Consider the following 17,849-nt stretch of genomic DNA (forward strand, 5'->3'; position numbering starts at 1 on the left):
AATAACAATATAAAAAATTGAATAATTTGCTAAAAAACTAAATAACAAATTATACAGAGTGGGCCACAAACTTATACGCTGTAGGCCGCGAGTTTGACAGATATAAACCATTTCAAAATTTTACACAATAAATATAAATAAATAGCTCAACAAAATATTATAAATTTCAAATTTAAGACAAAAGATTTTAAAGTAATTAAATAATGCTTAAATTAATTTTATGACCAATATAAACAAAACTAAAATAAAAAATCGTCTTAAATCTATATACAAAGTGGATATTTTAGTTTTATATACAAAGTGGATATACTAAAACCTATATTCTTTATTTTTTTTTTTTAAAGCTTTTAAGTCTTTCTTGTTGTTAAACAATGTTTTGAAAAAAAATGAAAAATTTATTTATGAAATTAAAATCTCAAGAACCAAACTCATTTTTATTAACACAAGAATCTCAAGAACCAAACTCTATAACACTTTCATCAATTGGATTGTATTTATAATTTCCTTTCCCATCCATATATAAAACATACTAAAAATACAAAATTAAATCATTTTATCATTTCAAAATTAATTTTTAAAAAATTAAATATATTTCAAAAATATGATATTCTAAATTCTGGTTTCAAAACATATTCTAAAAAATAAATTTTAGTTTTAAAATATATTTAATTCTAACTTTAATTTTGAATTCCAATTCTAATTCTAATTTTGAATTCCAACTAGTAAGGGATCGTCCATAAAGTACGTAAGCTCGTAGGGGATAAGGGAATCTGCAAATGGCGATTGTGGGATGTAAGGACAGTGGGTCAATTATAAAAGAAAGGAGACACTAAATTAAAAAAAATATCGTAAAATGTTGGGTAGGTAGGTTAAAAGCGTAGGTACTTTGAGGGAGTAGATGGTACTCAAAAAAGCGTATTGCAAAATGCAGGGCAGGGGGGGGGAAAGGAGGTCGAAGTAAAAGCGTACGTACTTTATGGACGACCCCTAACTATTTTTACAAACAGCAAATTAACCTCATGATACTTCCAAAGAGATTTTCGATGTGACACAGTAAACAATGTGATCCCAACCTAAAACAAACAAAAAAACTAAAAAAAAACACGTTGACAAAGACTTTTGTAAATTATGATCTGTATATAAATTTACAAAATTTTAGAAATATTCAAAGCTTTTACATAATTCCTACCTCTCTGCAATGAGCGTATATATACCCTTCAACGTCAACACTAACAGCACTTGTACATTCATCTAATATTGCAAACTGTGGTGCATGATAAAACAAACGGGCCATCTAACAAAAAAAAACAAAGAAAATTAATTCTCGTATGCACATTTTGTCTGCATGGAAGCAAATGTTTTACAATTGAACTAGTCATTTCAAAAATGACGCAAAAAACTTTTCAGGATCAATAAAATTACGTTTTTTTTACAAAAATAAACAAGTTTATGAAACTAAATATAGTAGTAAATAGAATAATATAGTAAATAAATAAATTTAGTAGTTAAATAAAAAATAATAATTTTTGTGAACTTTATTTTTTATAAGAAAAAATATTAACCAATTCACCGGACTAATGCCTTTTTCGAAAAGAATTCTTTATTGTACACAAAAATTGGAAGATTATCAAAAAAATGTTAGTTAATTCACTTTTATTTCTTTGTATTTATTGTTTGACGAAGTTATTGACAATAAATTTCAAGAAAAACTTCTGTATAGATTTCTTTATACTCAACAAAAATGTTTATTATAAAAAAAGTTTAAGATGCTTGTAAAAACAAAACAAAAACAAAGGTACTTATGAAAACTAAATATAAAAAAGTCACAGGTGCTTGTAAAATTAAATATAAAGAAGTCATAGGTGTTTGTGACACTAAATATAAAAATACGTGGTGCTTATGTCACAGGTGCTCACGTCACCGGTGCTTATGAAACTAAATATAAAAATTGTTGAAGTGGTTAGCCATGCAAAAACCTCTGTATTTATAATTTGGTTTCTAATTTAATTTCTTTCTTTTTTTTTAAATCTAATTTTTTTTTTCATTGATTGTCACTTAGCATATGCAAAAGGATTACCTGATTGGCAAAGGTGGCCTGGTGCCCATGCTTTGTAAGAGTTGGAAACTGACTGACTAAACAATCTATGGATTTACATGTTGTCCCTAGACCAGATGTGGTTTTAGAGAACTTGAAATGTGACACTTTGGAAATACCAAAATATCCATAAATAGCACCAGTTTCTTACAATGCTTCGGTCACTATTATTTCCCTTTTATAATATCTTCAGTTTTAGGCCATCTTATTTCAAAGTTTTAGTTAGCCTCAGCTATAAGATTTTCATACTCAGTTAGTCGGTAAATGTCGATTTTTAAACATTCTATCGTTTGACTTTAATGAGTGAACTCTTTTTGTATGCAATATTATATTGCATACCCAAAAGGTATATTATATCTCATGCATATTGCTACCTAGCTTGGATTCCAATTCTGGTCCGCACAACCATCTTAAAATAGGTGCAGCTTTTTGGCATCATCGCACATATATTTTTAATATAATCTAACCTTTGTTAGCAACTCCTTTACAATAAGAATAAAAGATTTACCAGTCTTTTATTCTTGTTACCAGACTTTTTTTTCTTATTGTTACCCAGATCATATATGCAAAATTCATATAGCCATAATTGACGTAGATAAGAATTTTAGCTTATCTTTCTACCAAATGATAAGCAAAAATTTTCGTGGAAATATTTAAAGTAAAACTTATATTTAACAGGATGATTGGGATATTTTTGTTTGTATGTATGTATAATGATAATGTGTGTGTATGTTTTCACAAAGATTTTTCCATCCATCCATAGTAAGATGAAATATCTTATTATAGTAGTACATGTTTAAGTATTTAACAAAAAATGACACAGTGCTTAAAAACAATTACAGAGAAACACTTCACTTACAATCACTTAGAAACACTTTAAAACCTTATAATGCATCTGATTTTTTTTTTTATTATCAGCAAATATTTCATTATTTTTATGAATCCATAAATTAATATATAGCCAACTGGAAGTAATTAAATTATAATATAATCAATATACTGGTGTCAAATGAGGAGTCTTAACATAGTTTAATAATCTTTTAAAAATACAATATTTTTTTATGAAATAAAAAATATTGTATTCTTAAAAGATTTTGTATATTTTATTAAAGAAAGCCTTGACTTTTGTAGGGTACTTTTTTTAAGTAATTTTTATCACCTAATGCATTAAATCACGCATTTCAAGTTATGTACAATGTCTGAATACAGGATTTTTTGATAATTTAATTCTGCTTCAAACACAATTTAGAAAAAAAAAGAAAGAAATGAACAAACACAGTTGAAAAAAAAAAAGTTTTAAATATAATAATCAATCCTTTATAAAAATAGTACACAAATAGAAATAGAAAAACTATTTTGAAACAATTTTAAACAAAACGTTTTTGCATTAAAATTTGATCTTTAAAACTCCTTTTTTTTTTCTTTCAAAGAATAAAATACTCACAGCAATTCTTTGTTTTTCTCCACCACTAAGAACATCAATCCAATCTTGAATAGAAGCCCAACCTCCTTCACGCTCAAGTATGTACCCTAAATGCACCTTAAAACACCTTTAAAATTTTTAATTAATATTCTTAAGTCATTTTCTTACCATATAATAAAACATGTGTAGAAAGCAAATATATTTAAATGTTATACACTATAACATAATACTTTTACAAAAGCGTATTTAAAAATATACTTTAGATTTTGATACATAATTTTTTACTGTTTTGTTCATCTATTATTAACAATATTTTATTGAAATAAATGTAATATTTTCATGACCTTCCGGAGCAAAAGCAAAGGTCATGATACGTTAAAGGTCATGATACAGTTTGACTGGTTGCATTCAAAGATCTGTTCGTAGCATCGTATTAAAAAAAACTGAAAAAATTTATTGAATCTCTGCTTATTTTAAGTGAATGAATTCACTTAAAATAAGCAAAGATTTAATAAATGTTGGAAAGTGGCATGGGGCTCAAAATTGAAATGACAGTGACAATGTGACTAAAACCTAAAAGTTTAACTTGTGTCAGCACTTTTTTATGGATTGATTCTATGCTATGCTGTTACTATTTTAAAAGTTTACATAAACGTTTTAACAATTTTCAAAGGAAAAATTTTTACAGCTATTCACAAAAGTTTAAACGATTACAAAATTTTAAGATCTAATCTTCGGTTTTTCTTGAATAAAAATCTAATGGAAATAGATATCAAAATAGTTTTTTTTTCCAATTTGGTAAATAGGTTATTTGTTAATAGAATAAAAAAAAGTAGGTTTCGACTCATCACTATTTACTCAGAAATTTTATTAAAAGGTAGGTTATAAAGAGGTGTCACAAAAGTTTAAACAATTTTATTTAGGATCAATTATTTGCTAATTAATTGATAAATGGGGTGCGAAAATTTTTTTTATTTTTAAATAAAGTTACAAATGAGTAGTTTACAATCAAAAAATTTATCTCAACATCAGCTTTATTGCAGCTTTTAATTCAATAATAATCAATTTGAAATATTGTAAATTTCAAATTAATTTCAATTGCATGCAAATGGGTCGAAAATCAGTTACTAGTGAGATCAAGTGCTAAGTTATTGGTATGGCAAGGATAAAAATCACACAAATTTTCAAATAGGCAAAATACTTCACGTTTCTGAATATTGCGTTCGAAAAACCATCAAAACCTGGGAACTTACCAAGGACGTCTCTGACATGCCGCGTACTGAGAGACCTTCTAAACTCAGCAACCGTTACAAAAGTGGTATGTTCAGAATGAGCAGAGAAAACCACAGACTCAGCTACAAAAAGCTAGCACAAATCTTCAACGAGTCAAAAAATAATCCAAAAGTTAGCAGAGAGCTCATGAGACAAACATTGTTGGGCAAAGGTATTGGGGAACGTACATAGCTGCTAGAAAACCTATTCTTTCAACCACAGATAAACATAAACGATGAGTGTGGTCCAAAGAAAGGCTGGACTGGACTGTAGAACAGTAGGCAAAAGTTATTTGGAGTGATGTGGCTAATTTTCATGTCGTAAACTGCAAGGGAAGATGTCACAAGATTTGCAACTGAGAAATACTCAGACAAGTTTTTGCAACATTGTCAACAAGGCAGTGGAGGTTCGGTTGGCATCTGGAGATATTTTTCTCATCTCAAATGTATAGGCTTCTGTGAGCTGTACGAAGGCCGAATTAATCAATACACCTACAAGAACACATTGGAAACATGTTTAGTTCCATCAATCAGACACTTGTATAGCAGAAGCAAACAATTATTCTTTCAACAAGACAGGGCTTCAGATCACACAGTTCACTCAATCAAAGAATATTTTTTGAAAAAAAAGGTCAATGTGATGCCCTGGTGCCCTACATCACCAGATCTCAACCCAATTGAAAATATTTGGTCTTGGATTGACAATCAACTGACATACCATGAAATTCAATCAATTCAGCATTTGAAGCAACTTTTGAATGAGTACTGGCTGAAGGTACCTCTTGTGATGTGCATGAAATTAGTTAAATCAATGCATAAATGAGTTTATCAATAAAAACAAAGGAGGATGCTTTAAATATTAATTCTGCTTTTTTTTTTCATTTTTTGTTCGAATGTTGTTTAAACTTTTGTGCTTCTTATTTTTCCTATATGATTTTTTGAAATTGTTTTTTTCTAACTAAACAAATAAAAAAAAATTAATTCATTATCATTTTACAGTTTAATTTTATTAAACAAAAACCAAACATGTACATATGTATAAATAAATATATATGCATATATAAATATATGTATATATATATATATATATATATATATATATATATATATATATATATATATATATATATATATATATATATATATATATATATATATATATATATATATATATATATATATATATGATTTCTCACTAAGTTCAGCAAGGAGACAAGATCATTATCAGATATTCCTTTTTTTTCCATTTGAGCTACAGAATCAGGATAAATGATTTGGTCTCTAAGTGTTCCAACTGTCATGTATGGTCGTTGAGGTACATAAAACAACTTTTTTGCATCAGGCTTAATGATAGATCCTCCATAAGCTGGCCATAACTAAAAATTAAATTCATTTAATTACAAAATTATAAAACAATAAAAAAAAAATATTTAAACTATATAAAAAAGCAATAAAAATATCCATTGCGCAAAAAATTATATTTTCTGAACAGTTGAAGTTTTCATACCAACAAAAAATATTAACAACATTTTAAAGTAAAAAAAAAATTTGTAGTATAAAAAAAACTTTAACATTTATTTAACAAAAAACAGAACAATAACAAAAAACAGAACAATAACAAAAAACAGAACAATAATAAAACTCCATGAAATGAATTATTCAGAAAATCTATTTCTATTAAATAACAATAATTTAAACTTCTCAATCGTATGTTTATAAATGTTTATGTTTTGTATTATTTTAAACAATATTGTGTTATTTAATATGTTATGCTCCTATTTCTCAATAATTTATACTATTACTAAAACTGAGAGTGTTATCTACAAAAATTAACTATATATCTTCTTTCTTAAAGTAGATATATAGTTAATTATTGTTATATAAAAACCAACACATCATAGGAACAATTATATTTATAATTGTATATATATATATATATATATATATATATATATATATATATATATATATATATATATATATATATATATATATTTTACCTATTATTATATAACTGTTCATGCACCTTTTTAACAAACTTTGAGTAAAAAAAGTTGTTACATCTACTATTGCAATATCCATATTAATATAATCTCCTTTAAACATATCCTGTTTATCTGTGCCATAATATTCTACAAGAGCATAGATCTCCACAGTACCATACAAATCAAGATCATCTTATGCTTCAGCTAACTTAAATGAGTCACAAACAACAAACTCTATTTAAAGCTCGAGCTGAACCATCAAATTCAACTTTAAAAACAGATTGTACTTTCTTTGCACACTTCTCATATTAAGATGCTTTTAAGCATCTTAATATGGGAAGTGTGCAAATATTAGCATCAACAGGAACCCATTTTTTTAACTCATCAAATTGAAGTGGAAAAAATATGTTTCAAAAGACATTTTAATTCACCATTATTCCCAGAACTGTTGGCAATCAGAACTTTAATATTTTGAAAGATATCAATCTTGGCAAATCGCTTTTCTATTTCTTCATATTTAATATTTATATAATTATCTTTTTTTATCTATATAGCATAATACTTTTAGTATCATTATAGCGTATTACATATGGTTATATACATTATTGCTATTTCCGCAGGAAAATATGTTTGTTTTAATTTATTTAGGTTTTATGATATTTAGTGTGTTCAATGCTGTTTATATCAACTTTCTAAATATTAAAATACAAATAAAATGCTCACAGATCTACCCATTGCATTCAAATAATTCATAAAACCATTGCATTCAAACAATCTATAAACTTTTGATTTTGTTGAGCTGTTACTTCTGATGATCATATTATTAGAAGTTTCTTGCTTTATTTACAAACACTATCGTAATACTTACAATTGTTTCCTAAAACAATCATAAAAATTACTATTTTTCGTATTTTTTAGAGACTTTATTGAGTTTTTATGGAGTTCCAATAATATTTTGAGTTCTGATGTCATTACTGAAAAACATTTTTAATACCAGGTTTTGTTTTGTTTAATTGAACATTCAAACAAGACTTTTTATAACTTTTCTTATTAATGTAACTTTCTTTTTATAACTGCTTTTATAGAATACTTCTGCAAAATAGTTATATTATTTCTGCCTTTTAAAAATGATGAAATACCTTTGATGCAATAGTAGATTAATAATAGAACACTAGACACACAACCAAAAGATTCAAATCATTTACTTTTGGGAGTATATATATACAAATATATATATAAATATATATATATATATATTTATATATATATATGTTTATATATATATGTATATCTATATATATTTAAACAACTTTAAAAAGTATTCTACACAATAGAGTGCTCAATGTTCTTAAAAGAACAGAGCAATTATTTTAGTAGTAGAAAATCACTTAACAAAAATTTTTTCCATTTTACACTGTGTTTCATCAACAAAGATTCATCAGAAATGGATGATCAAATTAATAAAACTTCAATTTATACCAAAAATTAAATTACAGGAAGTTGCAAATGTCTTAACTACTGTAAATTTTCACACATTTGTGGAATTTGCTGACACTATTATAAAAAGAATTCTTTAGAAATGATTACTTATGCTATTTTTTTAAAATGTTTTTTTAAAAAGGCTAGTTAATGTAAATATTATTTGAACTCATTTATTTTTATAGTTTTTTAGGAGAAACTTATTTTCGTGCCTACATTTAGAAATTAATTCCGATCTTTTGTTTAATAAGCATTCTTGATTTGCATGTGTAATTATTTCAAATTTTTCTTGTAGGCATAGTATGCATTTTTGGAAATATTGTTATATGCAGGCGCTGTTTTAAGGATAGACCAATTCAGTATAAAATCATCAATATTTTTTTCTTTTAATTCCCATATATATTTTGACAGCATGGTGTCTTTTGAATACTTTTTATTCTTGAAAGATTGCTTATGATTGGCAAAACGTTTTTTCCATTCACCCTCTGTTATGCCAATATATTGTTTATCAGGTACATTCTTAGAGGAAACAACACATTTGTATACCACATTTTTTGATAAACAACTTCCACTCATTGGACAATTGATTTTTTGTTTACAATTACAATTTTCTGTAGTTTTTTCATTTAGGATTTCTTTTTTGTTTAACAAAGCCTTATTGTGACCTTTTATAATTCTTTCCATATTTTTTGTGCAACTGTAGCTAACTTTAATTGTATTTCGATTAAAAATTTTATGTAATTTATTAGATCGCGGGAAATGCTTATCGACCAATTTTAAAAACACTTTTCCTATGTTAGTAGAAACATTTTTGCTATATGGGGCGTTGAACCAAATTACATTTCTAGTTCTATTTCGTTTTTTTGTATTCTTTTTTTCAGGGTCAAATTTTAGTACAAAATTTTCAAAACCACTTTTTTTTAGGGCATCTTCAAATATTCGTTTAGAGGAATTGAATACATTTTCATTTGAGGAGTTTTGGTTTAGTCTGTTATTAATTGAAATCGGGATTTGTTTTAGAACTTGGGGTGGATGGTTAGAGTTAATGTTAATATATAATAGTTCATCGTTTGGTTTTTTGAAAGGCTTATATGAATTTTCAGAGAGGTTAAATGTGACATCAAGAAAATTCACAATTTTTAAATTTATGTTTATTTCGATTTGAAAGCCAATATTTTAAAAAATTTTTATAATATCTTTTCTAATTTTGTCGAGCTGTGGACCAGATTTTCTATGCATTACTATTAAACCATCATCGCGATAAAGGCCTAAATCTTTTATATTGATTATTTTACTTAACAAATCTAAAATATATAGTCCAACAAATTCACAAATTTCTGCTCCATCATAACTGCCCATTGTTACATCAAAGCAGTCATGTATGTTTTTCTTTTTCCAAGTTTCCTTATTAAAATAAAGTAAGGTTTTTCTACAATGTTTTATTATACCGATTGTGTCATCAGGAATAGCTGTGTGGCTTTTTGAAAGTTCAATAGTCTTATCTAAAATATCTGCAGTTATTGAGGGGTAAAAATCATTAATGTCAGATATTTTAGATAAGACCGATTTCAATTAATAACACCTAAACCAAAACTCCTCAAATGAAAATGTATTCAATTCCTCTAAACGAATATTTGAAGATGCCCTAAAAAAAAGTGGTTTTGAAAATTTTGTACTAAAATTTGACCCTGAAAAAAAGAATACAAAAAAACGAAATAGAACTAGAAATGTAATTTGGTTCAACGCCCCATATAGCAAAAATGTTTCTACTAACATAGGAAAAGTGTTTTTAAAATTGGTCGATAAGCATTTCCCGCGATCTAATAAATTACATAAAATTTTTAATCGAAATACAATTAAAGTTAGCTACAGTTGCACAAAAAATATGGAAAGAATTATAAAAGGTCACAATAAGGCTTTGTTAAACAAAAAAGAAATCCTAAATGAAAAAACTACAGAAAATTGTAATTGTAAACAAAAAATCAATTGTCCAATGAGTGGAAGTTGTTTATCAAAAAATGTGGTATACAAATGTGTTGTTTCCTCTAAGAATGTACCTGATAAACAATATATTGGCATAACAGAGGGTGAATGGAAAAAACGTTTTGCCAATCATAAGCAATCTTTCAAGAATAAAAAGTATTCAAAAGACACCATGCTGTCAAAATATATATGGGAATTAAAAGAAAAAAATATTGATGATTTTATACTGAATTGGTCTATCCTTAAAACAGCGCCTGCATATAACAATATTTCCAAAAATGCATACTATGCCTACAAGAAAAATTTGAAATAATTACACATGCAAATCAAGAATGCTTATTAAACAAAAGATCGGAATTAATTTCTAAATGTAGGCACGAAAATAAGTTTCTCCTAAAAAACTATAAAAATAAATGAGTTCAAATAATATTTACATTAACTAGCCTTTTTAAAAAAACATTTTAAAAAAATAGCATAAGTAATCATTTCTAAAGAATTCTTTTTATAATAGTGTCAGCAAATTCCACAAATGTGTGAAAATTTACAGTAGTTAAGACATTTGCAACTTCCTGTAATTTAATTTTTGGTATAAATTGAAGTTTTATTAATTTGATCATCCATTTCTGATGAATCTTTGTTGATGAAACACAGTGTAAAATGGAAAAAATTTTTGTTAAGTGATTTTCCACTACTAATATAATTGCTCTGTTCTTTTAAGAACATTGAGCACTCTATTGTGTAGAATACTTTTTAAAGTTGTTTAAATGTATATAGATATACATATATATAAACATATATATATATATATATATATATATGTTTATATATGTTTATATATATATATATGTATATATATATGTATATACATACATATATATATATATATATATATATATATATATATATATATATATATATATAAACAAATATATATATATATATATTTATAGACAGATAGATATATATATATATAGATCTATAGTTTGTTGGCTTTGGGAAGAGCGGAAGGAAAAAAGTGATTCTTACGCCAACACATACGTCACTTTTAATTACTTTTGACTTTCGTCCAACATTTGCGTGTTGGACGAAAGTAAAAACCATTAATTTAATTACAAATAAATCGTTTTTTAAAAAAACCACAAAAACGCAAATTTAATTGACCAGAATGTTTTAAAAACATTGTGAATGTTTTTAACAATATAAACAATGTTTTTATTTTTATTTTTTTTAATAAAATGTTTTTATTTTTATTTTTTTTAATAAAACGTTTTTATTTTTATTTTTTTTACTGTAAATCATGCGCGGAGTGTTGCTACATCGACTATCTTATAGCCTGACTCGCAAGGGAGTGCTGCTACATCGACTGACAAATAGCCTGACTCGCAAGGGAGTGCTGCTACATCGACTGACAAATAGCCTAACCCGCAAGTGAGTGCTGCTACATCGACTGAGGGTTTGGTTGGGGCAGGCAGTCTATCATTATTAAAAAAAAAAAATTCCGGTCTTGCATTTTAATTTTTACTTTTTGTCAACAAAATATGGAAAAAACTTTCGGAGAACATCTACGGGTTGTATATATATATATATATATATATATATATATATATATATATATATATATATATATATATATATATATATATATATATATATATATGTATATATATATATATATATATATATATATATATATATATATATATATATATATATATATATATATATATATATATATATATATATATATACAGTATTGGACAAAACATTTGCAACCAACATCGAACAATGCTAAAAAGTGTTCCTAATTTTACATGTCACAAAAACGAAACGAACTATACTACCACAGCAAACAGTTCAGGAGTCTGGAGTCATAGCATGCCATGACATGAGCAATCAGGTGACAGCACACAGGCAGAATTTCGTTGACAAGTGCCATTTTGCAGCGGACAAAACAAGTGCAACTTTTTTGGTTTGTTTCATTTTCTTAAGTCTGGCCCGTGTCAACGTCACGGAAGTTTTTTATTAGAAGTATCCAGAAGTTTCCATAAACATGCAGAAGCTTCCAGAAGTTTCCAGAAGAAGCATCTGGAAGCATCCAGTAGCATCCAGAAATATCCAGAAACATTCAGAAGCATCCAGACGCATCCAGAAGCTTCCAGAAGCATCGAAAAGAAGCATCTAGAATCTTCCAGAACAGGTTCACACAGGTTCATTTTACTATATAAGACATGTAAATCAACATGTAATTCAGTCAGTATATGGAAGTCAATCAGTTAGTATTATCAAGACAGTTTATCGAAGTGAGTTTTATCAAAGTGTTTTATCGAAGAACATCAATACAAGAAGTGAAATACAACAAGTGTTTCATTACGTCAATATAGCCCACATCCAACCAAGACGTTGTGTTCCACAGAGCATTATTGTATCATCACAAGGTAAATGTAACACGGTAAGCCTTGAGAAGCGTGTATTTTTTATTATTTTTATGACTTCAAGTGCAAAAATGGCTTCCGACAGTCTTGGATTGGAACTAAGAAAGAAAATTATTGGCGATTACGTAAGTGGAATGTCACAAAAAAGTATTTGTGATAAATATCGCGTGAAAAAATGGACCGTATCAAGACCGTACCATTCCAAATATCGTTCTACGGGGAAGTTGGCAGCAGATAACAAAGGTGGAAGACCGCATTCCACCACTTCTAGAGAGGATTCTATGAACATCAGATCCGTCAAGAAGGATCCCTGGATATCATCAGTCGAGATACAAAAGCAATTAGAGCTGCCTGTATCGGACCGAACAATCAGATGACGTGCTGTTGAAGCCGAATTGTTTTCTCGACACCCTGCAAAGAAACCGCTGATTTCACTAAAAAACCAGAAGAAAAGACTCCTGTTTGCTACATCTCATACTGACTGGAATGAGCAGAAATGGCGAGCTGTCCTGTTCAGTGATGAATCGAAGTTCAACACCATCGGAAGCGATGGCATTTGCTGTGTACATCGACCGGCCGGAAAACGCCTTGATTTACGTTACTGCCATAAGACCATGAAGCATGGTGGAGGCAATGTAATGGTCTGGGGTGTGTTTTTCCGCTAATGGTCTAGGTCCAATACATCGAAACGATGGAATAATGGACCGTTTCATGTATAAAAATATCCTGAAAGATGTTACTTCATGCTGAATGGAATATGCCAATAAAATGGGTTTTTCAGCAAGACAACGATCCGAAACACACTGCAAAAGTAGTCAAGCAGTGGTTTCAAGACAATCACCTGATGGATTGGCCGCTTCAATCTCCGGATCTCAACCCTATTGAGAACCTGTGGGAGATCGTCAACCACAGAATTAATCGTGAAGGTGTTCGTAATAAGTATCAACTGTTTAAACAAAACCAAAAGGTCTGGGCAGCGATTCCACAAAGTTTAATTGATCACCTGATCGAATCTGTGCCTCGAAGATGCAAGATCAACAACAAAGGATTCGCTACGAAATATTGATAGCGAAATACAGCTCGGTCAACATTTTGTCAAGTTGCACTTGTTTTGTCCAGAAGGAAATCAACTTTTTTTAATACTTTTGATTAATTTATTAATTTTCGTGTACAAATAATGAACTTTGTGATGAATAAAACTTGCAGAACTTTGTCTCTAAACAGTTACATAGTTATTTCTGTAAATTGAAAAAATGCAGCACTTTTATATAAAGAAACTAAATTAGCATTATTTGGTTGCACTCGTTTTGTCCGATACTGTATATATATATATATATATATATATATATATATATATATATATATATATATATATATATATATATATATATATATATCTAGATCTATAGTTTGTTGGCTTTGGGAAGAGAGGAAGGAAAAAAGCGATTCTTACGCCAACACATACGTCACTTTTAATTACTTTTGACTTTCGTCCAACATTTTAGTGTTGGACGAAAGTCAAAACCATTAATTTAATTACAAATTAATTGTTATATAAAAAAACCACAAAAACGCAAATTTAATTGACCAGAATGTTTTTAAAAACATTCTGAATGTTTTTAAAACATTCTGAATGTTTTTAAAACATTCTGAATGTTTTTAACAATATAAACAATGTTTGAATTTTTATTTTTTTTAATAAAATGTTTTTATTTTAATTTTTTTTAATAAAATGTTTTTATTTTTATTTTTTTTACTGTAAATCATGCGCGGAGTGTTGCTACATCGACTATCTTATAGCCTGACTCGCAAGGGAGTGCTGCTACATCGACTGACAAATAGCCTGACTCGCAAGGGAGTGCTGCTACATCGGCTGACAAATAGCCTGACCCGCAAGGGAGTGCTGCTACATCGACTGAGGGTTTGGTTGGGGCAGGCAGTCTATCATTATTAAAAAAAAAAAATTCCGGTCTTGCATTTTAATTTTTACTTTTTGTCAACAAAATATGGAAAAAACTTTCGGACAACATCTAAGGGTTCTATATATATATATATATATATATATATATATATATATATATATATATATATATATATATATATATATATATATATATATATATATATATATATATGCACACACACACACACCATGAATAAATACTTGTTTTTTTTTAAACTAATATTGAAGACCAGAAAAAGTTTGAAAACTTAAAAAAAAAAATTTTAATGATAGATTACCTGCCCAATTCAAAACACTATTTGCATGTTTTACCTATTTAAGTTATCCATTACAATCATTTTTATAGCATTTACAAATACCATTTTACCAACTATTGACTATATTTCCTACTAAATAGCAGCTTTGCTAGAAGAAGGCCTCACATTAAAAGATGGTCATCAAAATATTTTTTTTTGTTTCAAATCGAAAGAAAATAAACTAGAAAAAATTTTAAAACTTTAAAAACACTTTTATTTAAATTGATAGGTTGTCTGCTCAAATCTCTCAGTTGATCTATGTACACTCCCTGCATGCTTTCCCTAATTAAGTGAGTCAATGTATAGACACATGTGGTTATCTATAAATAATTTAGGTTTAAGGTGCAGGTTTATTAAGTATTAATATCAATCAGTATCAATATCAAAGGGTTATTAAGTATCAACATCAATAAAAAAAAACAAAAAAAATGTATTATGAAACAGTCTAAAATTATAAAAAAAACATCAACTTAAAATATTTTCTAGCCATGATTTTTGTGGTTTTTAAAAAAATTTACTTTTAAATTTAACTACTTAATTGTTTTATTACTTGAAGTTGAATAAATTTTAAATTTGTTAAAAAAGTATGAATGAAGTAGATTAAAGGTTGATTTAAGATAAGCATTAAAAGAGGCTTTTTTTTCTTTTGTTGCATGCAAAAATATATATTGATTCTGCATATACATTAATACATTTGAATCTATGAATTTACACAAAAAAATCTAACCCCTCCGAGTATTCTAAACAGTGTTGATTTGCCACACCCATTGGGACCGCATACTAAAACATTTCGTCCTGACAAAACCTCAAAAGATAGTTCCTTTATAAGCACATCACCATTTGGAGTTACCAAAGGGACTCTGTCAAAAGAAATAACATAATCTTTTTCAATAAATGTTGCTTTACAACTCATGTCAACTGTTTCCTTTGATTGCTCTAAATTAAATTACACCAAAAATGTTTTTAAATTAAACCTATAAATAGATTACAGCTTTTATAAGACAAATAAAACATTAAACTCAATTACCTCAATTAACCTCAATTACCTGCATTAACTAAGCTACGAACAAAACAGTTATTTTTCATGTCATTGAGAACATCTATAAATGATGCAACATTCATTGCAAACCTTTAAAGAAATATGAATATATATAAAAATGTTAGGAGTATTGATTTATTTTATTCCATATAAAACTGAGAAATATTGCATATAAAATTGAAAATATTGCTATATTAATGCAGGAATTCAGTGTTGCTTGAACTAGACTAAGCAATGAAAGACCACAAAGAAATGTAAAATACTTATAGAAAAAATTCTGTCAGGGTTAGGATAGTAGCACAAAAAAGCAGGATAAGTAACACAAAAAAATAAAAAATTAACAGATGTTCAGAGAGAATAAAGATTAAAACTTAAAAAAAAAAAAAAAATTTATAAATCAAAGTAAACGAAAATGTCATTGCTAAAGCTTAAAATATGTTGTGCACTAAAACATACTACTGCTGAATTAAATAACAAACTAGAAGATGAAGATGAAGATGTGTTTAAATTGTTTCTAGGTCATATGACTAGTGGGTCCATAGGGTCGTCAAAAAGTAAAGGTAACTTTAAAAATATTGTCTTCAAAATTCTTTTGGTTTATTCTTGTTCCACTTGGTTTTTCATCATTCTATATTCAATTATTTTCTTTTCTATATGCTTTTCTATATGTTTATTTAACTTTTTCTATATGTTTATAAGAATTTTGATTTGCAAGTATACAGATAAAAAATAGTGATCCATCTAAAATAATGATTTTAACAAAATTTTACATTAAATATTTTTAGAAATTAAAACTTTTAGAAATTAAAAAGTTTATATTTATTAATGCTCTAATGTTGTCATAACGTTCTATCAATAAAAAAGAAATTTATCACTTTTTAAAATCACTATTTTAATTGATATATGCTAATTCCTAAATGTTAACATCAAGTTGTTTTATTAAATAAGAACTATTGACAGTAACAAAAAAACATGTAATTACACTAGTATAGAAGAAATTTATCAAATTACCTATTAAATTCATCATTAAAATTGTTATCATTAACAAATTAATTACAATTAAAAAACCTTGTTAAAGAAACAAAAATTTATCTTTTATATTCAAAAAAAGATAAATGAAACCAATCAATGTTTTGTTTTCCATGGTGTTTCCATGGTGTATAAGTTGCTTTAATTATACTAATTACTATTGTTTTCTCATTTTTAACTTCATCTGAAATGCAACTCAGCAGTTAGTTTTAGAGGAAGAATGGATTTGTGTATTTTTGGAAATGTCAAACGATACTTGTCAAAAACTAATTTATTGTAGAAAGACTGATTTAAAGAGATTTAAATGTTATAGAGAAGATGCCAGAAAAGAATTAATTTGGAGATCTGGAGTAAAAGATGACCAAATTTTAACAATCTGCCATCACTTTGAAAAGATTTAAAAAGTAAAACAATTCCTGGAATTTGAAGCTATCATCAATTTAACCCAGAATCTATAGATACTATTTAAAAAAATTAAACAAACAAGTGATGATGTTAATATAACAGGCATTTTTTCTTTTCCGGTATTTAAAGTTCTTAACCTAATCAGCAAATTAACATCAATGCATTGAAATACGGTGAACTTATTCTGTGTAAATATTGTGTTGATGCATTTCATTGAGTTGGTATGATAAATGAAATTTATCGTATTGAAATCTTTTTATGATGCCGAAAGAAAAAAATTAAAATTTGTCATCTGTTAAACGTGTTATAACAATGTTTATGAAGCTGCATGGCGCTTTTAACAAAGTTTTCTGGCCATCTAGTGCAGATGAGTGTTAGGTTTTAATTACCAAAACAACTTGTATCATTGATGGACCTTTAACAAGACACTTTAATTTTGTAAATAATTA

General features: G+C 27.2%; 1 protein-coding gene across 1 annotated transcript in view; it reads right to left on the reverse strand.

Moving 5' to 3' along the window:
* Positions 1–420: 420 nt before the first annotated feature.
* LOC100215636 (ATP-binding cassette sub-family D member 3) overlaps positions 421–17,849 on the reverse strand; it is a 77,386-nt gene continuing 59,957 nt past the window's right edge. Inside the window, exons 20-26 of the mRNA XM_065802006.1 lie at positions 15,974–16,056; positions 15,655–15,863; positions 5,986–6,165; positions 3,540–3,635; positions 1,190–1,294; positions 1,017–1,073; positions 421–529 (exon numbers count right to left, since the gene is read on the reverse strand). Of these exons, the coding sequence (XP_065658078.1) occupies positions 452–529; positions 1,017–1,073; positions 1,190–1,294; positions 3,540–3,635; positions 5,986–6,165; positions 15,655–15,863; positions 15,974–16,056 (808 nt within the window). The 3' untranslated portion in view covers positions 421–451. The remainder of the gene's footprint in view (positions 530–1,016; positions 1,074–1,189; positions 1,295–3,539; positions 3,636–5,985; positions 6,166–15,654; positions 15,864–15,973; positions 16,057–17,849) is intronic.

This window comes from Hydra vulgaris, chromosome 07, assembly GCF_038396675.1.
Source record: "Hydra vulgaris chromosome 07, alternate assembly HydraT2T_AEP".
NCBI classification, from domain to species: domain Eukaryota; kingdom Metazoa; phylum Cnidaria; class Hydrozoa; order Anthoathecata; family Hydridae; genus Hydra; species Hydra vulgaris.